General features: G+C 35.2%; 1 protein-coding gene across 3 annotated transcripts in view; it reads left to right on the top strand.

The window, feature by feature from the left end:
• The window catches only part of KIF3A (kinesin family member 3A), a 48582-nt gene that overhangs the window by 12985 nt on the left and 12801 nt on the right, over positions 1 to 22796 (top strand). For 2 of the 3 annotated variants that reach the window (XM_047084487.1, XM_047084503.1), the window contains exons 3-10: positions 177 to 321; positions 461 to 545; positions 9038 to 9143; positions 13684 to 13823; positions 14218 to 14415; positions 14722 to 14896; positions 18587 to 18685; positions 22572 to 22580. In XM_047084487.1, coding sequence (XP_046940443.1) covers positions 177 to 321; positions 461 to 545; positions 9038 to 9143; positions 13684 to 13823; positions 14218 to 14415; positions 14722 to 14896; positions 18587 to 18685; positions 22572 to 22580 — 957 coding nt within the window. The remainder of the gene's footprint in view (positions 1 to 176; positions 322 to 460; positions 546 to 9037; positions 9144 to 13683; positions 13824 to 14217; positions 14416 to 14721; positions 14897 to 18586; positions 18686 to 22571; positions 22581 to 22796) is intronic. The other variant, XM_047084495.1, reaches the window with a different exon arrangement.

The raw sequence follows: 22796 nt of genomic DNA, 5'->3' as shown, positions 1-22796 counted from the left end.
CTTACCTGGCACAGAGTACATGTTGTAATTGTTGATAATAGAAGTGAAATTTGTACTTGAGTAAGTTTTAAATCCAAGGAAGAAGTTGCATCACAGTGTCAAAGGAATTATTTTTAAGAGCTGTTATCCTGTAGCATTGGACTCTAAAAGTGATTGAATCTCTTCATCATTTTCAGGGACTATTTTTGCATATGGACAAACTGGAACAGGCAAAACTTTTACCATGGAAGGCGTTCGAGCTGTTCCTGAACTTAGAGGAATCATTCCAAATTCATTTGCTCACATATTTGGTCATATTGCAAAAGCAGAGGGAGATACAAGGTAAAAGAGAATTCTTTTATTTTCTACTCTTGAGAAGTACAAACACAAGAAAGGCATATAGGCACATATCTTCTCAATACATATTAAAACTGTTCTTGTAAGTATTTCTCTGTTTTTTTAAATGATGTTTTATTTACAGATTTTTGGTTCGAGTGTCTTACTTGGAAATATATAATGAAGAAGTTCGTGACCTTTTGGGCAAGGATCAGACACAGAGGTTAGAGGTAAGGATAACTGGAATTGAAGTGCTTTCCAAAGCAGTAAAATGTTAACTAAATTAAAGTTCCTTTTGTACAAAAGGTACTTTTAATAGTTTACTTATTTTTTTTACCTGTTTATATGGTCCCGATTCAAAATTTTAAATATTGTGAAAATTTATGCATTGAAAAGTTGTTGCTACTCCATTTTCTCCCCACCCTAAGATAACCACTGTCAGTATTCCTTCAGTGTTCCTTTATGTAAATACAAACAAATAGAATTTTACTTCTGCTCTGTAAGTAGCTCTATATGTATATTGATCTGCACTTTTTTTTTAATTAAAATTCTTCTTCAGGTAAGTGTAGAGTTATGTGCAGCTGTTAAGAAGGAATATGGAGAGATTACCCTTTACATAGAAGTTCTTTTTACACAGTTTTCCCCAGTAGTCATATTTTATACATACAGAGCTTTAGTACTGTATCACAACCATGATATTGACATTGCTACAGTCTATAGATTTTACTTAAGTGCCCAGTTTTTCTTGTACTCATTTGTACTTTGTACTATTTTGTCACATGTTTATGTGATCTGTCCACTACCACGTCAAGGTACTAAGCAGTTGTATCACAAAGATGCCTCATGTTGCCCTTTTATGACCACATCCACCTCTCTCCTGACTATGTTCCTCTGTCCCCTTCCCTAACCCATGACAGTCCCTAATCTTCTTTCCAATTCTAAAATTTTGTTGTTTCAAAAATGTTATATAAATAGAGCCTTACAATATATAACTTTTGTGATCGGCCTTTTTCACCTGGCATAACTCCTCTGAGGTTTATCCAAGTTGTTGCATGTATTGATAGTTTATTACTTTTTATGGTGAGTAGTAATGTATGGTGTATATATGTAAAGTTTAACCATTCACCTGGTAAGTAGTAATGTATGGTGTATATATGTAAAGTTTAACCATTCACCTGTTGAAGGACATCAAGGCAGTTTATAGTTTCTGGCTGTTATGAATAAAGCATCTATGAACATTTGTACACAGATTTTTTTTACACAGATTTTTGTACACAGATTTATTTATTTTGAGAACAGAGAGTGTGTGTGTGAGCAGGGGAGGAGCAGAGAAAGGGAGAGAGAATCCTAAGCAGGCTCCACGCTGTCAGCCTGGAGCCTGATGTGGGGTTCAAATCCACATACTGTGAGATCATGACCTGAGCCTAAACCAAGAGTTGGATGCTTAACTGACTGAGCCACCCAGGTGCCCCTTCACACAGATTTTTATGTGAATGTAAGGTTCCATTTTCTGGTATGGATGCCAAGAGTACTTTACAATTTATTCTAAGTCAGAAATTTTTAATGTGTCAAAAAAGAAGAAAAAGAAGGGTCACTTGGGTGGCTCAGTTGATTTGAATGTCCGACTCTTGATTTCAGCTCAGGTCATGATCTCACAGTTTGTGAGATCAAGCCCTCTGTCCGGCTATGTGCTGAGAACATGGAGACTGTTTGAGATTCTCTGTCTCCCTCTCTCTCTGTCTGTCTCTCTCTGTCTCTCTCAAAATAAATAATCTAAAAAAAAAAAAACCTAAAAAAAAAAGGTCAACACTAATGTGACTTAAAAAAAGGAAAAAGAAAAAAAAGAGGGGAGGGGGAAAAATGAAATTTTTTAAGTGTCAAAAATAATGGTATTAATTATAGACATAATAAAAAATAGTAGTTTTCAATGTTTCTTTTACCTAAAGGAAAAACTATAATTTCTGATTAAGAAATTCTAGTTTTTACACATTGGAATAATAGATTGTCATGAAAGACTGTTGTCATGATGAATTCCCAAAAAGGGAAATACGAAATTACATGCATAAAATTTGTGAATAGGTACATAAGGTTGTTAACTGATAAGTTTAGCTGATTGCTATTCACTGATTTTTATTGAAAATCCTATTTTTATCCCTCATTGCATTTTGTATTTTTCACTGAACCAATGGATTGTGACAATCTTTGCATATCAGTACAGAAAAGCCTCCTCATTCTTCTTTTTTTTCTTTTGTCCTTTTTAAAAGCTGCATACTGTTTTTGGGGGGCATCATGTATTCAGCCAGCCCTCTCTTGATGAACACTTGGGTTGTTGCTGATCTGTTATAAACAATTCTGTAGTAAATAGTGTTGTACATATATGAATTCATACATCTTCAGGCATATCTGAGGATAAATTCCTGAAGCTCGACTACTGGGTCAGGTGGTAAATAATTGGTAAATATTGCCTAACATTTTAATATTTTAAGATATGAGACAGACATAAAAAAGATTAGCCTTTAAAATATTAATATTGGAATTTTGATTGGAATTTCATTGTTAGTAAAATGATTAAAGAATAAGGTGTATATGGTAGTTGAATATGGAACAACAATAGGTACTGTTGTAGAATTGCGTAGAATACATGTAGAGTAACAGTGGCTACTATTAAGTTCTTACAGTGTGGTAGTAGGCATTCAATGCAATAAACTGTGGTAGTAGTACACACTTTATTTCATTTTATCTTCCTAGCAGTTCAGTTTTGTTGATGTGAAAACCGAAACCTAGAGAGGTTTCCTGACTCAATCACAGTCGCGTAGGTGAATGGTGGTGTAATCCAGAATTCCACATCTTTATCCATTAATCTGCTGATGAATGCCCAACTGTAATATAAATGAGAATAAAAGTACTGAAAATATAAAATGGTAGTATTTCATTATATAAATGCTTAGATATGACCGTACTCAGTGACATAATGAAATAGGCATATGTAAACATCATGAACGCAACAGCTACAAATGCAGACTGTTATAAGTATGTTGTATCGGTGATCTGAATACCTTGACTGGGGGGGCCTGGGTGGCTCATTAAGTTGAGTGTCCAACTCTTAATCTCAGCTCACATCTTGATTTCAGGGTTGCGAGTTCAGGCCCTTTGTCAGGCCCTGCGTTGGGCTCCCACTGGGTGAGAAGCCTTCTTTTAAAAAAAAAACAAAAACCCAAAAAACAGGTACTGATTGTGTAGTTCATGGGTTTGAGCCCCGCATTGGGCTCTGCGCTGACAGTGTGAAGGCTGCTTGGGATTCTCTTTTTCTGTCTCTCTCCCTTTCCCTCCCTCTCTCTCTCTCTCTCTCTCTCTCAAATAAATAAACTTAAAAAAATTTTTTTAACTCCCCCTCCAAAAAACAAAAACAAAGAAGCACCTTGCTTCGTGTTCCTGTCAATGGCATGGTCTTTTAAAATAGTAACTACCTCTTGGTATTCTGAACAAAATAAAGTAGTAGTTCTTTCCTCAGTTTTGTACATTGCTCTATTATTACCATGGAAAAGCACTTTGTCTTTATATATAAAATAGAGTTTGGGTCTAGACTCAGGTAATCATAAATAATTTTTTTCATTCATATGAATATATACTAGGACATCAAAATTGTACGGGACAATTCTTCAGTGATAGACCATCCCATTCGTTTCAGGATATTTAGTATCCATGGCTCCTGCCTATGAATACCAATCATGTTCTCAAATGAACCAGAAACTCCATCTACAAATTTCTAAAATATTCTAGGCTGGGGAGTAACTGCTCCTTTGAGATCGATTGTTTGAGTGTTATAAACTGTATTTGTTATAGAAGCTAAATTTCTTTCTTTTTATGACAAAAATTATTTGATATCATTACCCAATACAAACTTTCATAAATTTAGAGTCATATTTCAGTTCTTCATCTTCATATCTAATCAGTTTATCTACTGCACTTACTAAATGAATTTTAAATTAATGTCACATTGTGATTGGAAATGACCTTAGATTTTGCAGACTAAAGCAAGTTAGAAGTGTGTTTCTGCTCTATAATGACATGACTGCAGAAAATGAGAGTAAATGCTTAAAAGTTTTGACATTGCCATGACATCAGCTGCATGATTTTTGTATTTCTCAGAGATATCAGTTTGCTGGAATAGAAATATACACAGTGTTCTTTACCATAGATTTCCTGAGAAGGAAAATTTATCATCTGTAAATGATATAGACCAGTAATTTTCAAACATTTAAAAGACTTAAAACAATTAAATACATTCATCGTACCAGACCTCGTATGGAAGCACAATGTGCAAAACACATGAAAGTGAAGCTCTCTTTAGAATTTGTCTGGGCTTGAGAACCCCTAAACTCCTACAGTGGCCCCCTCAGGGCCACCATGGACTCTCTAGGGCTCTCAGAGCATCTTGACACCCCTGGTTTATAGAGACCACCATTACTCCTTTACTACTAAATAAAATAAGGGCATATTTATACCTCATGACAAGGTAAAGAGTAATTTTTCCTAATGTATAAATATATCTGATAAATTTTTACAAAAAATACCAAAAAACTCCCAAACAGCCAAGTAGATCTCGAATCACCTAGAATTTGGAGTGTCTGCCCTTGTGATTTTTGTCTCTGGGGTTGTTTTTTAATTTTTTTTTAAACTTTATTTAATTAGGGAGAGAGCCCGAGGAGGAGGGGCAGAGAAGAGAGAGGATCCCAAGCAGGCTCAGTGCTGTCATTGCAGAGCCCGATGTGGGGCTCCATCTCACACACCGTGAGATCATGACCTTAGCTGATATCAACAGTTGGACGTTTAACCAACTGAGCCGCCCAGGTGCCCATGGGGTTGATTTTTTTTTTAATTTTGTTTGTCATCTTTGTCTTTGGGATCTTACTGCCTGTGGAATGGTTCTCCCTACTGGCAGCCACAGACCTCAGCCTCCCATTTCACTTTACAGGCGTACTTCGTTTTATGATGCTTTGCTTTATTGCGCTTTCCAGATAATGTGGTTCTCCCTGTGTCGTGCAATCCATTGGCACCATTTTTCAAACAGCATTTGCCCATTTCATGTCTCTGTGTCACATTTTGGTAATTACTACAATATTCCAAAGTTTTTAATTAGTATCATATTTGTTATGATAATCTCTGATCAGTGATTTTTGATGTTACTATTAGAATTGTTTTGGTGTGTCACGAACTACGCCCACATAAAACAGCAAACTTAATAAATTCGTGTGCTCTGACTACTCTGCAGGCTGGCTGTTCCCCATCTCCCTTCCTCTCCTGGTGGCCTCTATTCTCTGACACACAGCAGTATTGAAATTAGGCTAATTAACTGTATAGCAGCCTTTTAAGTGTTGAGGTGAAAGGAAGAGTCACACATCTCTTTAAATCAAAAGCTAGAAATGATTAAGCTTAGTGAGGAAAATCTGTCGAAAGCCAAGATAGGTGGAAAGTCAGGCTTCCTGCACCAAACAGCAAATTTTGTCTGTAAAATAAAAGTTCCTGAAGGAAATTAAAAGTGCTAGACTGGTGAACACACAAATGATAAGAAAGCAAACAGCCTAATTGCTGATGTAGAGAAAGTTTTAGTGGTTTGGATACAAGATATTAGCCACAACATTCTCTTAAGCCAAAGCCTAATCCGGGGAAAAGCCCCAAGTTTCTTTAATTCTGTGAAGGCTGAGAGAGGTGAGGAGGCTGTAGAAGAAAAGTCTGAAGGTAGCAGAAGTTGGTTTGTGAGGTTTAAGGAAGGAAGCCGTTTCCATAACATGACAGTGCAAGCTGAAGTAGCAGGTGCTGATGTAGAAGCTGTAGCAAGTTATCCAGGAGATCTAGGTAAGATAATTCATGAAGGTGGCTATGGTAAACAACAGATTTTCAGTGTAGATGACAACTTTCTATTGGAAGAAGATGCCATCTAGGACTTTCATAGATAGGTGAAGTTGGTGCCTGGCATCAAAGCTTCACAGGACACCCTGACTCTCCTGTTAGGGGCTAATGCAACTGATGACTCTTAAGTTGAAGCCAGTGCTCATTTAACACTCTGAAAACTCCTAGGGCCCTTAAGAATTATGCTAAATACACTCTATCTTTCCTCTATAAATGGAACAACAAGGCCTGGATAACAGCACATCTGTCAACAACATGGTTTACTGAATATATCTTTTTTAAATGTTCATTTATTTTGAGAGAGGGGGAGCATGAGTGGGAGTGGGGCAGATGGGGGCAGGGAGAGAGAGAAAAAGAGAGAGAGAGAGAGAGAGAATCCCAAGTAGGCTCCGTGCTGTCTGTGTAAAGCCTGACACAGGGCTTGATCTCACAAACTTTTAAGATCATGACCTGAGCCGAAATGTAGAGTCGGACGCTCAAGTGACTGAGCTACCCAGTTGCCCCAGTTTACTGAATATTTTAAGTCCACTGTTGAGACATGCTGAGAAACAAAGATCTCTTTCAAAATATTACTGCTCGTTGACAATGCTCCTGATCACCTAAGGGTGCCGATGAAGTTGTATAATGAAATGAATGTTGTTTTCGTGTCTGCTAACACGACATCCATTCTGCAGCCTGTCCATCAACTCTTGTTATTGAAGAAATACATTTCCTAAGGCTGTAGCTGCCTAGAGAGTTATTTCTCTGATGGATCTGGGCAGAGTAAATTGAAAATCTTCCAGAAAGGATTCACCTTTCTAGGTGCCATTAAGAACATCCATGATTCATGGGAAGAGATCAAAATATCAAGATTGACAGGTGTTTGGAAGGGGTTGATTCCAACCCTCGTGGATGACTGTGAGGGTTTCCAGACTTCAGTGGAGGAAGTCAGTGCAGATGTGGTGGAAACACCAGGAGAACTAGGATTAGAAATGGAGCCTGAAGCTGTGACTGGCTTGCTGCAGTCTCATGATAAACCTTTAATGGATAAGGAGTTGCTTCCTTTTTTTAAAAATGTTTATTTGTTTTTGAAAGAGAGAGAGGGACAGAGTGCTAGTGGGGGAGGGGCAGAGAGAGAGGGAGACACAGAATCCAAAGCTGGCTCCAGGCTCCGAGCTGTCAGCACAGAACCTGATGCGGGGCTCGAACCCATGAACTGTGAGATCATGACCTGAGCGGAAGTCAGACACTTAACCCACTGAGCTACCCAGGCGCCCCGATAAGGAGTTGATTCTAATGGATTGAACAAAGAAAGTGGTTTCTTGAGATGGAATCTACTCCTGGTGAAGATGCTGTGAAGATTGTTAAAATGACAAAGGATTTAGAATATTTCATAAACTTGTAGATAAAGCAGTGGCAAGGTTTGAGAGGATTAACTCCAATTTTGAAAGAAGTTCTGTGGGTAGAATGCTATCAAACAAACAGCATCATGTTCTATGGAGAAATCATTCTTGAAAGGAAGAATCCATCACTGCAGCAGACTTTGTTGTCTTATTTTAGGTAATTGCCACAACCACCCTAGCCTTCAGCTACTACCACTCTGATCAGTCAGGCAAGACCCTCTACCAGCAAAAAGATGATGACTGGCTGAAAGGTTAGATGATGGTTAGCATTTTAAGCAATAAGATATTAAAAAAATTTTTTTTGTTTATCCATTTTGAGAGAGAGAGAGAGAGAGAGAGAGAAAATCCCAAGCAGGCTCTGCACCGCAGAGCCTGATGCAGGGCTGGAATCCAGGAACCTCAAGATCATGACCTCACCTGAGAGTTGGACTAACTAATGTTCAACCAACTGAGCCACCCAGGCGCCCCATACAATATTTCTTATTTAAGATTTGTATACACTGTTTTTTAGACATAATGTTATTGCACACTTAATAGATTACAGTATAGTATAAATATAATTTTATATATACTGAGAAACCAAAAAATTCATTTAACTTGGTTTATTTCAGTTATTTCAGCTTCATTGTCATTTGCAGCCCAACCCGCAATAGCCCTGAGGTATGCCTATATTTTGTTGACTCGTGGAGGTCACTAATAGGGCCTTACAAAGTGAGTGTCAGCTTTCTAACACTGTATTTTAGGTAAACCTATCCTAAATATGTCCTTGAAATTTGATGAAAGTTCTCGTAAGGTTACTCGTAGAAAGGTAATGTTTTTACATAGATGTTGTAGATCTGATTATTTTACTCCGTTGTTTGAAATCCTCCAGTGGCTTCAAGTTGCTGTTAACATAAAGACCAATAATTGTGCTTCGTCTTATCTCTGCCTACCTCTGTAGCCAGGTATCCCGCCTGTTTGTCCCAGGCTTCCTACTCTTTCCAGCTGATCTGGCTTTTTATTTATTTATTTATTTTTAACTTTTTTGAGTGCTTAGTTTTTTTCCCATTTCAGGATCCCATAACATACTCTTTTCTTGCTACCCCAGCCTGAATTGGCTACCTCTTATTTTATCAAGTTTTAGCTTAAACATCATGTTGGGGAAACTATATGTCTTAGTCTTGCTATAATGCATTCTCATACTATCCTGTACTTTTTGCTTCATGATATACCAATTGAAATTAAATAGTGTGTATTATTTTTCATTTGTATGTTCTTGCCATGGATTGTCACCTGCACAAATGTAGAGACTATGACTACCTTGTCCATCACTGTATCATCACTGTTTAGCAGAGTGTCCAATACATAATAGATGTTTGATAATTAACTGTGGAAGAATTACTGATATGTGTATAAAATCTTATGGTCATTTTCTTCTTTTTTTTTTTTAGGTTAAAGAAAGACCTGATGTGGGAGTTTATATCAAAGATTTATCAGCTTATGTGGTAAATAATGCTGACGATATGGATAGAATTATGACTCTAGGCCACAAAAATCGTAAGTGGTAGTGCATAATTGTGATTGAACATTTATGTGTTGAGTAGGCTTTTATTTATAAAAATGATTTTTAAAAATCCTCACAGTGGACTATGAAGGTACTAAATTCCTATTTTATGATTGAGGAAACTGAATCTTAGTTTAAGTAACTTGTCCAAGGTTGTATACTACTTAGTAAGTGGCATAGTCTTTGAGTGTAGACTGTTAGTCATCATTAACCAAGCTCTTTACTGCTTCCCTTTTGTTGGGGAGAAAAGCAAACCAAAATTAAATGAAATGCTTTTTAAGAATTATTCGAAGTTTTGTGTAAAGAGTAAGAAACTTCAGCACTGTTGAAACGCAAGCTGCCTCGGGCTAGTACTAGTGGTGCTGCCAGCAGCAATTAGAGATCAGAGGTAAAAAATTAAGAACGTAGGAAGTAAACGTCTTTTTAAGAGTTTTTTTTTGACTAGACTGTAAATCTAGCAAGCTCAAAGAAATTAAAGAAAAATTTAAAAATCAATTGTATTCTTATAAACCAAGTAATAGACCATATGATAACAGGAAAATGAGCAAAAGATATATATGAATATGTTACTCACAGAAGAACTATACACAGCAACCAGCGTATGAAGGTATGTTCAACAGGACAATTAATCAGGAAACAGCAGTGGGGAACAGCAGTGGGAGATATTTCACCCATTGTTTTCGACGAAGGGATATCCAGGTTCATGAAGCTCTGACGAAACGGGCACTGGTGATGGGAGTGTAATGCGCTACAGCCTTTCTGAAGTGTAGTGTAATGGTATCTGTTGACATTTTTTAGAATGCATGCCTTTTACACTTGCTCTTAGCCAAAAGGCCGAGAAGCGATAGAGAGTGCATGCCTTTTGACCCAGTGTTTCTAATTCTAACACGTATCTATCTACCTACCTACCTATATTGATATATATGTAGAAAAATATTTTCTTAATATTTAAGTAATCTCTACACCCAGTGTGAGGCTCAAACTGACAAACCTGGGATCGAGTTGTATGCTCTTCCAAATGAGCCAGCCAGGCACCTCTAGAAAAATATTTTTAGACATAAACAAACAAAATGCCTTATTGCAACATTATTTGTAATAGTAAAAGTTTGATGTAGTCTAAATAGCTATCAGTCAAACATTGTCTATACAGATTATGGTACAGAAATACTATGGAACATAATGAAGTTATAAAAAAAAGAAAGAGTAAATCTACATGTAGAGACCTGAAAGATTTTCAGGGTACAGCATTAAATGAAAAGAAAGCAAATCACAAAATAGTATGTACTGCATCATCTCATTTATGTATGTAAAAAAGCCAAATTATTAAACAACTCTGTATTTGGGCTGTGTGTGTGTGTGTGTGTGTGTGTGTGTGTAGACTTGTGTGTATGTTAAATACAAAAGAAAAGAACATTTAATAGTGGTTACCTTTAGGGAAGGGGAAGTAAGTTTGGGCAAAAGGGATATATGGAGCCTTTACTTTATGTTTTCAGATGTCTCTATTTTCAAATTTTTTTATACCAGGAATATGATCATGTATTGCTTATTCTATAAAAAGTTTTTTTTGACTTAAGAGTCCATTCACAGTAGTGATCAAAACTTTCCATTAAGAACTGAGAATTGGGGCACCTGGGTGGCTCAGTTGGTTAAACATCTGACTCTTCATTTTGGCTCCGGTCATGATCTTGCATTTTGTGAGTTCAGGCCCCACGTTGGGCTCTGTACTGATGATGCAGAGCCTACTTGGGATTCTCTGTCTCCCTCTCTTTCTGCCCCTCCCCTGCTCACACATTCTCCCTCTCTCTCTCTCTCAAAAATAAACGTTTAAATAACAGAAACAAACAAAACAAAAAAAGAAAAAAAAGAATTAATTTGGTATGTGAGATTGATTCAAGGAAAACTATAATTCTAATGAGAGAAATAAGAGAAATAAGAAGAAATAAAAAAAGAGAAATGAAGCCAAAGACATTTTAAGACGTAAGATAGAAGAGAGAAAAATACTCTTAATTAATAGATTGAATCCAAGAATTAGACATTTAGTACAAATACCAAATAGAAAAGTTCTAACATAAAAATAGTAATTTTATCATATGGAAATAGAGTAAAGTAACTATCCAGAGGACAGTAGCAGAGCAAGGAAATGTGACAGTAAAAGCTGTTATTCTAAACAGATGAAAAATTGATACAAATATAAAATTAGTTCCCATTTTGTGCAGGAGGTCATAGTATAGAACTAGTTAATTTTACACTTAAGAAAATAAGTCTTTAGGGGTACCTGGGTGGCTCTGTCAGTTAAGCGTTTGACTTCAGCTCAGGTCATGATCTCACGGTTCGTGGGTTTGAGCCCCACGTCTGGCTCTTTGCTGACAGCTTAAAGCCTGGAGCCTGCTTTGGATTCTGTTCTCCCTCTCTGCGTCCCTCCCCCACTCATGCTTTGTCTCTCTCTGTCTCTCAAAAATAAATGTTAAAAAACATTAAAAAAAGAAGTCTTTCATTTCATGAATATGTGATGTGCTTGGCAACTAAAATGCAAATTTAAGATAGTCAATTATATTTGCATTGCGGGCACTATTGTGAATTTGCTAATATTTCTTTAGACCAGTGTTTTTCAGCCGTTAAACAATAATCATTTTGGGGCGCCTGGGTGGCTCAGCTGGTTAAGCGTCCGACTTCGGCTCAGGTCATGATCTCACGGTTCGTGGGTTTGAGCCCCACGTTGGGCTCTGTGGAGACATGCTCAATGTCTGGTGCCTGCTTCCCATTCTGTGTCTTCCTCTTTCTCTGCCGTCCCTTGCTCACGCTCTGTCTCTCTCAAAAATAAAATAAAACATTAAAAAAAATTTTTTTTAAATTATCATTTTCTTTGAAAATTTTTATTTTTGAATAGATCATCCATACACATGTTCTAAAATTCAAAAGGCACAAAAGTAAACATTGAAAAACAAGTCTTTCTTTTACCCTTGGGTGTCACTCACCTAGTTCCCGCCCCAGTGGCAACCTCCATTAATTTCCCACGTACCCTTCCTGATACAGTCCATGAATGCCCAAGTGCAGTTTTACAGAGAGTGCTTGTCCTTTTTTCAGGAGCCAAATAATAGTAGTATTTATTCACTTAAGGGTGTTGTTATAGAAATCATTTCACATCAACACATGGTAGACCTTTTAAAAATAGCTATATAGTATTTCACTGGATTTATCTACATAACGTATTTACCCAATATTTTATTCATGGACTTTTGTGTTGTTTTCACTCTCGCTGTTATTAGTAATATTGTAGTAAATATTCTTACATATGTGAGCTTATACACATGCAATCATATTTATAGCATAAGTTCTCCTTACCATCTTGAAAAACATAAATATTTAATTTTTTTCTTTTTTTTTTTAAAGTTTGTTAATTTATTTTGAGAGAGACAAAGACAGCATGAGTTGGTCGGAGGGGGGGGGCGGTGCACAGAGAAAGAGGGAGAGAAGGAGAGAATTCCAAGCAGACTCCATACTGCCAGCTGAGAGCCCACATGGGGCTTGAAGTCATGAAATTGTGAGATCATGACCTGAGCTGAAACCAAGAGTTGCACGCTTAACCGACTGAACCAACCAAGCGCCCTAATTTTTTTCTTAATCCAAAATAAAAATTTTGACACAAATTAAAGCTGTGGAATTTTGTTTTATTTCCATATGTGATATTTCAGTAGGTTGGAGTATTGAGTCAACTTGACTGCTGCAAGCAGTTTTCTCCTTAGGGATTATAACATTCAGTATAGCTTGTCTGTTGCATTGCTTTGTTTTCATAACTGGAAATAAAGAAAAATCACAGTCATAAATCCCATGCTGTACTTATGTTGGAAAAATAATAGGTACTAAAATATTTAATACCAGTTTTTTACATTACATATTTTCTCCCACCCCAGATTAAAAATCACATAGTTGTAAAACTCTTCCAACCCTTTGATCCACTAGTGCCAGTTTGAAAAATACATTCCATAGACATAGTCCTTAAGAGAAAGAGAGGTATCTGCTCAAAGATGCTTGTATTGTTGTTCCTTATGAGGACCTAAAATGGTAAACAATCCAAGTATCAGGGAATAGCAAAATCAGTTTTAGTAAGATTTGCAAGTTGTTTTTGCATGGAAATATAGGAGATAATGTTAGGTGGAAAAAAACAGAAGGTAAAATAATACTCTGTGGAAACATGTATGTGTAGTACTACTTACCGGATGTTATAAAGTGGTGTCGGATCAGATTTTTAAAGATTAAAAAAAAATTTTAATTGTGGCATTACTTTTTTTTAATGTTTTATTTATTTTGAGAGAGAGAGAACAGGGGACGGGCAGAGAGAGGGAGAGAGAGAGAGAGAGAGAGAGAGAGAGAGAGAGAGAATCCCAAACAGGCTCCGTGAGATCATGACCCGCGCTGAATTCCAGAGCCAGACGTTTAACTGACTGAGCCACCCCGGGGCCCCTGGATATTTGGTTATTTTTAAAGATGCTCCCTGGTGTTACACTTTCTAAGAACTTCCTTCCTTTCTTCAAGGTTCTGTTGGCGCAACTAATATGAATGAACACAGTTCCCGTTCCCATGCCATCTTTACAATTACTATAGAATGCAGTGAAAAAGGCGTTGATGGTAACATGCATGTCAGAATGGGGAAGCTCCATCTTGTAGACCTTGCTGTAAGTAACAGGATACTACTGAAGGAATAACCTTTGTTGTTTTTTACCTTTTATTAATGGATAAAAATTCAAGTGAAAATGTGTAATTTACATACAGTTTTTAAGTTGTTTACTTATGTACGTGTTTAACTTATTTATCATAGAATATTTCTAATGTATACAAAAGTAGTTAGAATAGTAGAATGATCTCCCATATACCCGTGACCCAACTTCAGCGATTACCAGTTCATGGCCAGTCCTGATTCATTTTTGCCTTTAGCCACTTTTTCCCTTCCTGTATTATTTTGAAGCAAATTCCAGATATCCTGTCAGATTTTTCAGCATCAAAGTCTGTTTTAAACTGTCAGAGGCATATTCTGTATTTTTTATTTGAGCTTTCTTTGTCTGTTGCTAGGGTTCAGAAAGACAAGCAAAAACTGGAGCTACTGGACAGCGCCTGAAGGAAGCCACAAAAATCAATCTTTCCCTTTCCACCCTTGGTAATGTAATTTCTGCCTTGGTTGATGGAAAAAGCACTCATGTTCCTTATCGCAACTCTAAATTGACTCGTCTTCTTCAAGATTCCTTAGGAGGAAATTCAAAAACCATGATGGTAAGACTTAATTGTGGAATAGTTAGCATCAGGCAAATTTCAGATTCCTGTTTATGTATTGCCATGACTTTTTAAAAACCATTGATATTTCACTTTTTTTGATTTTGTGATGATTCTTTTGGAAGAACATCATGTGTGCTAACCCATATAATGGTGTTTAGAAATCTGTGTGGTGGTTGCTTTCTTGTTCCAGAAGGCCAGAGAGGAACCATCTATGCTTAAGAAATTCTTTTTGATATATTTGTAATGGTAGTATTAATTTTGACTGCATCAAGGGTAAAATGTTTTGTATTCCTGATTCAACAGTGTGCAAATATTGGGCCAGCAGATTACAATTATGATGAAACTATTAGTACATTACGGTATGCTAACCGTGCTAAGAATATTAAAAATAAAGCTAGAATCAATGAAGATCCAAAGGATGCTTTGCTTCGTCAGTTTCAGAAAGAAATAGAAGAACTGAAAAAAAAGCTTGAAGAAGGTAACTTTTTCTCAAAATACTAATGTTAATATTGGCTAAAAATATATTGTTTAACCACTAAGTATTCTAATAAAAATCACTTATTTAAATTCTTTGAGCATCTAACTTTGATATTTTAAGGAATATTTCTACAAGGTAACGATACATACTTTACCATTTTCATATTAAGTTTAATTATGTAATATTTGTGTATGTAATTTTTAAAAATTGATTTAATTTAAACCTCCATCTCAATCCCTATGACCTTTTATAGATTTCATTTGACCACTTATTCAATAATGAATTTTTTTGTCTCCATATAAGAGTGAGTTTTACCATATATGTATTTAGGTGAAAATGACCTAGAGTATCAGTCACTGTTGTTCAAAATAAAGAAAGCTATCAGAGAGTCATGGGTAAACCACATTTACTCTAAGTCAAAATTCATTGTGTGGCTTTGAAAATAATGCTTTCGTTTTTAAATTTGAACATGAGATTGAATTTGAGGAATCCTTTTCTCATAAGGTGTTAGAAGGTTAGAAAGTTTGAAGACCTTGTTCATGAGGGTAAGAAATTTACCAGCTGTCATTAAGTGCTCAATGACTCTCTCCACTTCATGCTAAGAACTGATTGGCATAAGGGGTGCTTTGCATAGCAGATAAACAGAGGGCTTAAAATAGCTTTTTTACAGTTTATGGGGAAACTGGATACGTCAGATGTGAATTCCAACATCACAAATGTTTGGAGATAGTACTGATTGAATAAATTTGAGTAAGATTATTGAGGAAAAGCAGTATAATTGAGTTGCCTCTTAGGTAATGAAATTTGGTATTTTAAATATGACCACTAGGTGGTATTTATAGTCAGTATGTTTTAAAGGTTTAAATTTCTTAGATTTGTTAATGTTCATTTCATCCTTTATTTTGCTGCCTTAATTTTTTTACATTTTTTAATTGTGGCAAAATGCACATCACGTAAAATTTACCATTTTAACTACTTTTATTCGTTTATTCATTAAGTATGTTAACCTTGTTCTGCAACCATTACCACTGTCCATCCCTAAAACTTTTTAATCATCCCCAAATGAAACTCTGTACCCATTAAACATTTACTCTCCATCCCCCTCTCTGCCTCAACCCATGGTAACCTCTGTTCTATCTCTGAATTTGACTATTCTAGATAAGTCCTATAAGTAGAATCATATAATATGTGTGCTTTTATGTCTGGCTTATTTTACTTAGCATAAAGTCCTCACAGTTCATCGATGTCATAGCATGTGTCAGAATTTCCTTCCTTTTAAAGGCTGAATGATACTCATTCTTTGTATACACCGCATTTTGTTTATCCTTGCATCTGTTGATGGGCACTTGGGTTGCTTCTGCCTTTTGACCACTGTGAATAATCGTGCTATGAATGTGGGGATACAGATACATGTTTGAGTTCTTGCCTTCACTTGTTTTGGGTATATACCCAGAAGTGGAATTGTTGGATCATGTGGTAATACTGACTTTATATTTAAAACATTTCATTTCATTTCATTTCATTTATTTCATTTCATTTCATTGATGCTTATGACATTTGTTTTTATAATCCAGGTAAGAGTGTTATGGTTAATACAGTTGGTCACAAATAATAAAAAGGTAGGGGAAAACATTAAAAGAATGATTTTTTAAACACTTTTTATAGACTTATCGAAAATTTGGAAGTATAGTGAGTTTCTATATAGCTATTATACAGCTTCCCTTAATGTTAACATCTTTTATGTTTGTTGGAACCAGGAAACTTACAATGATACAGACTTATTAACTAATCTGTAGATCTTATTCAGATGTTGAGTTTTTTCTCAAAAAAATGCCCTTTATCTTCACTTTAAAATGTAGTCTAGGCTCACACATTGCAGTTAGTTGTCAGGACCTTTTAGTCTCCTCCTGTCTCCAGTTCCTCATCTTCCTTTGTCTTTCATGGTCTTCACACTGTAAAGGTCATATATTTGTAGAATGTTCTTCAGTTTGGGTTGTCTGTAGTTCTCTCATAATTATTCTGCAAGGATTCTTCACTATAAATTCTATCATTTTTTTCTTTGGTCTTAAGGTATGTCTCATGAGAAGATACTCTGAAAAATTATGAAAAGATCCTGTTTCTCATCATTCTTTTCTGCCCTAATTTTAGCACCCAACAGGGGTTCTTGCCTGTAGCAATAAATCTGTGGCATTTGCTCAGTGGTGACTTTCTCTTCTCACCATTCCTTCTAATATTTAATGTGTGGCATTCTCTTGTGAGGGGGAATAGTCCCTTATCCCCCACTGGTTTATTTATTCAATTATTTATTTATGTCAATGCACTGTGTTGTGCAGTGTAATGCAACAATATCGTTATTTGTTTTATTGCTCAAATTACTTGGACTTTAGCCATAGGCACCCCTTCAGGGTAGTTGGTTGCTACATCCTTTGAGATGCTCCCATCACTTTTTTGGCTTGTGGTTTTGAGCACTTACTTATTTCTGGCACCACATGTGTTTTAGGCTCATTTTATATTTTCCCTGCTCTGGTTTTAAAACCATCTGTTTCTCCCTGGTCCCTCTCAATGGAGAATGGTATTTAGAAATCGAGATTTGGACATTATGTGCACTCACTGCTACAAGGGTGTCATTGTCACTAGGCCTAAAGAAAATGTTTTTAATGATTTTTTCTCCCAATATGCCGATCTCTTCCCATCCATTATTTACTGTTCAGATATTATCATTTGTGATGAGTGTATATTTTTCCCCCCAAGTTACCTTTGTTTTTTTTAGACATTTCTTACATTGACGGTATTATTTTTAAATAACTATTTTGGAGGTAATATAGTACTGCTTTGAATTAATATTAGTTTAATTACTCCCTTTTATTTTATTTTTTGTTTTTCATTGTAAGTCATACTTGGGGTGCCTGGCTGGCTCATTTGGAAGAGTGACTCTCGATCGCAGGGTTGTGAGTTAAGAGGCCCACGTTGGGTGTAGAGATTACTTAAAAAATCCAGTCTTTGGGCGCCTGGGTGGCTCAGTTAAGTGTCTGACTTCGGCTCAGGTCATGATCTCACAGTTAGTGAGTTCGAGCCCCCAATCAGGCTCCGTGCTCACAGCCTGTAGCCTGCTTCAGATTCTGTGTCTCCCTCTCTCTCTACTCCTCCCCTGCTTGCACTCTCTCTCTCGCAAAAATAAACATTAAAAAAAAATTTTTTTTTAATGCAGTCTTAAGGAAAAGTTATACTCTTTGTACAAATAACCCCTTCTTTTGAAACATTTCTTATGATATAGTTCTAAAAGTGGAATCACTATGTTAGATGACAATTTTATGGTTCTTAAAAAAATATGCTGGTTGAATGAATTATTTAACATCTTAAACAGAAAACCCATGAGAAAATGGTCTCCCAAAGTGATCTCTTTTTCAAAAATCCAAAATAACAACTTTAACATGAAATTTTTATGTGTATTTAGAACTGTTTGTAAACTAATCATTTGAAATTTTAAGTAGATCAGTTTAACTTCTCTTTAGGAACTTTAAAGCCTCTACGTACATCATATCTATTCCTGAGGTTAGCATATCTGATATACTGTTTAGGAATATTAAAATATGGTTTGTTTCAGGCAAAAAAAACTTAATGAAGAAAATTAATAGAGGTCATGACCTACCTGGTATAGAATATAAATCGTTTTGTAAAATTTCTGTTCAGGGGAAGAAATATCAGGCTCTGATATCAGTGGGTCAGAGGAAGAGGATGATGAAGAGGGTGAGGTTGGAGAAGATGGAGAGAAGAGGAAAAAAAGAAGGGGTAAGTTCTTTTTAATGTTCTAGAAATTAACTGGGATTGCTACCTACATATGATTTCACATTCCTAATGCAGTTGAGTGCATGCCTTTTCTTTTGCCATTTTTAGTTATGGTAGCAGTTCAAACAAGAAATATGCCATATACATGGTTAACTTTGCCTTATTTTTTTCTCTAGTGCTGATCTTCTATTTACAGCTGAATCAGAATACCTTATCTTCTGTCTTTTTACAATTTAGAAATGTAAAAATCTGTGATAGTGGTTATACCATGTTAAGATTTCATTCAGGGTTTTAATTTTATGTGGGAACTTTGATCTTTGTTAGGAACCTAAATTTTTTGTTTTGTTTTGTTTTGTTTTAGGAAGTCAGGATAATGTGGAGTTTTTCTCAAGCATGGGTAGGCTTTAGTAGCCACTGAATTTTTTAAATAACTTTGTATGAGGATTTTATGTTTCAATACTTTGTAAAATGCACTTTCATTCTTACTCTTTTATGGGGCGTTTGTTGCCAAGGGTGAAGTAAGGTTGTGTTTATTGTGATAAAGATAAAAGTAACAGGTGAAAGAGACATTATAATGGCCCGCTTTTCAAGCCTTTGTGCTCTGAGTGTTTGTTTATTTCAGAACTCTCTTCCATTAATGTGGATCATTAATGTGTGGATCATTGTTTTCAAGCTGGTGCATATTTTGCTTGTCTTATTAAAATGATCTTGTTGAAGATAAACCCAGAAGTCCCCAATTTTAAAATGAAAGGTCCTATAACTTAAAAAGACAGGTAGAATATGATTTAGAGCAAGAGTTGGTCAATGATAAGTCTACTGGCCAAATCTGCCCTGCCACCTGTTTTTGTAAATAAAATTTTATTTAAACAGCCATGCTCATTTGTTTACATATGGTGTATGGCTGCTTTCACATGATTCTGGATAGCCCAGAATAAATGCCTAAGGCATTTATTATCTGTCCGTTAACAGAATATGTTTGTCCACCCCTGATTTACATAAATGGTTTTGTGTTCATACCTATTTTTTTCAGACTTGTCATAGCTAAAGCAGATAATAGATCTGTTAAAAATAAAATTTTAAGTAGAAAAAAATGCCATTGCTTAATATGTTAAAATATTTAATAGTAAGATATTTTATTACCTTGTAAGATAGGCTTACAAATTTTAAATTTTTCAGTGAGCCTTTCACAGTTTTGCCATGAAACCTTAAACATACATAATTACATCCAATTGCTTGATGTTTTGGTGGAGAAGGAGTGAAATTGGAGACAAAGCAAGCTGTCTATAATGAAGGGTAATTTATCATTTCTATAGTTTTAATTGTGCATAACTTTAAATTTGGAGTTTTAAAACTCACTTCCTGTAACTTATCAACTAAATAGTTTAGAGAGACTTAAATGTCACCAACTGACTTACTTTTTTATTCATGTCATTCCAACCTCTGAATTGCTGCTGTTTTAAGTAGATATTGGGATTTACCCATAGTACATACTTAAAGGAATACAGTTTCTAATTGCCCTGTCTGACTTTGTAATTAGAGAATATTGGGTAATATACCAGGACTGGTTTTAAGGGAAAATAAGTTTTGGTTCTTTAGTACAAAGCTTGATTGTTCTTTAAAATTCTGTTTCTGGAACTGAATTTTCCTCTGTGTATGTGTTCATTTTCTTGTTTCCTCTTTCTTTGGTTCCCGTTGGGTTCATTTCTTTGTCTTCCAGGCAGTAGCAGCAGCAGTAGTTCAGACTCCACATGTTCTGTCATAGAGAAACCTCTGGATAAGTCCTTGCCTAGTGAGTGGTAGCTCTTAAATTACGTCACAGAGCTTTGGCTTTTCCATAACCTGTGGGCTTCATTTGAGAAATGCTGCACTGCTCCCTGTCATTATTTAAAGAATACGTGTTGGACTTCTCAGTAGAACAAAGCATGTGATGATTTCTCCCCTTCTTCATTGCTTCCAATTACCCATAATTGTTAAAACATGTGCTTAAGCTTATGTTTGAGACAATGGAAGAGAGATTCATGCTTTTGCAATTGAGATAATGTAAAGAGAGCTAGTAAGCTGTATAAAAGAATAATTAAGAGTTTCCTTTTTAGGTTTCATCATAAATTTCTAATCCTAGTCAGTATCAGGGACATGCAGTAACAAATCCTGAATTTCTAAAAGTACAAATTATATTTGGCAATGCACCAGTGCCCATTATAACATGTTTTATTTACGGTTATAAAGATCTTCTGCTTTGGTGTCCTATTCTTAGGGGTAGCTTAAGATGGAAAGCTCCCAAATAAACTGTAAAGTTTGAAGTAAGTAAAGATACATTGGGTAGTATTTCAAATGGCCACTTTTCTCTATTTCTAAACTACCTGATTGATTTTAAGAAATGTTCTAAGGTATGATTAGAGACTTCAGATCCATAAGAAATTGTTTCTGCAGGATCTGTCTAGACTTATTTCAGTCGTAAAGGCTTTTTCTTAAATCTTAATTTCATTAAGTTGAAAAGTATTGTTAATTTTATTTATATTTTTAGAAGAAAGGGGAATTGATGTTTTCTTGTACTAGATTGCAGCTTACTGCCTTTTAAAGCATTATCCATGTACTCACCTTTCCAAAACTAATAACAAAAACCTTCGGTTGTTCTTAGACATTTAGCTTTCTAGAGGAAGAATTCCAAGAATATTAAGAATTGTTTTCTCTCTTGACAACTCTTACATTTTAGCAAAACAATTAATTTCATAGGATAATTTATAAAATACAAGAAATTGCTTTAGAAACCATATAGAGGTATTATTTCTTATTATAAACTGTCAGGTCTGAGAAAATATCTGAGTGGAACATTATAATTTAATTTTCTTTTTTAAAATTTACCTTAATCTTTAAAGAGTAGTTATATGAAATGAGTTGTACTTTGTTCAGTTCATGCAGTTTTAGTTAATACTTGTGTACCTAGCATACAACGTTTTTTGTTGTGATGTGGGTGTGTTGGTGCATTGGAAAAATGGTTTTCCCAGCATGTGGTTGCTGTGTGTAACTTGTATGTACCTTTCCTTTTAAAAATATGAATGGCCTTTTTTAAGGTGCTCTTTGCTTGAATCATCAATTGATCATTTACTTCTATGAAATCATAATTGCCTTTAACAATCTACTAATAGATTGAATGCAAGTTTGTTATTATACAGGTGTACTTCACTTTATGCAGTTAATGTGTTTTTTTTTTTTTTTTTTTCTGAAAAATTTGCTTATAAACCAAATTGGAGAATCACATCCATTGGGAGAACTTGCTGTCCTTAACATTTCTTCGTTAAATCCTTTTGTTAATCAAGTTATTGCTACAAATTACTATAATCCAATTCATCTCTTTAGTTGATTGAGGATTTTGTGTTGGATTTTCTTAAAGGGAGGCACACCTGTATTGGATCTTTATATTAGAACATTGAATTGGGAAATTTTATAAACAGACAATGCAAATTTTGCTACTTTCAGCTAATTTTTTAAATTTGGCATCGTTTTTTGTTTTGTCCTTACAGACTACTTCCTAGATCTTAGCAGGTTCCCAATTCCATGTGTATCGTTGGTGTAATCACATGGTGCTGAACTCTTATATTTTCAGGAGTGTGGGAGTCATTGTGTGAGCTTTTGAGATTGATTTGAAGTGTAATCTTAATCTTATTTGCTTAAATTACATCTCTGATTGTGTTGAATATCCTTTCTTTTTACGTAAAGCTGCTCTCTTTCAGTGTTGATGATTTGATTTATTTCTGTATTTATACTGTAAGTAAATGCTATTATACATTTTTCTTTGTTTTACAAAGGAAATAATGTTTTTCTTTTTTTCCTCTTCATCTCTGTGCATATGCTTCCTGTCTACGATTTGCTTACTACTTCTTACTGAAAGATCAAGCAGGTTGGTGTGATTGATTTGCACTCCACATGGTATAATTATTTAAACTATAAAGAATTTTGTTATTTAATTACATTTTTAAAATTTAATACTATTTTTTTACAAGGTAAGTATCTGTCTTTTGTATTAAAAAAAATCTTTTGACTTTAGTTTTCAACCTTTAGTTTTTTTAAAAAACCTCACTTTTTCCTAAATTAAAAAAAAATGTTTCAATTTTTA

This window comes from Lynx rufus, unplaced genomic scaffold (genome assembly GCF_022079265.1).
Source record: "Lynx rufus isolate CCGP_SWC_20201006 ecotype Redwood Valley unplaced genomic scaffold, mLynRuf1.p SCAF_1, whole genome shotgun sequence".
In the NCBI taxonomy this organism is placed as follows: Eukaryota; Metazoa; Chordata; class Mammalia; order Carnivora; family Felidae; genus Lynx; species Lynx rufus.
This window is presented reverse-complemented; position numbering and strand designations above follow the sequence as displayed.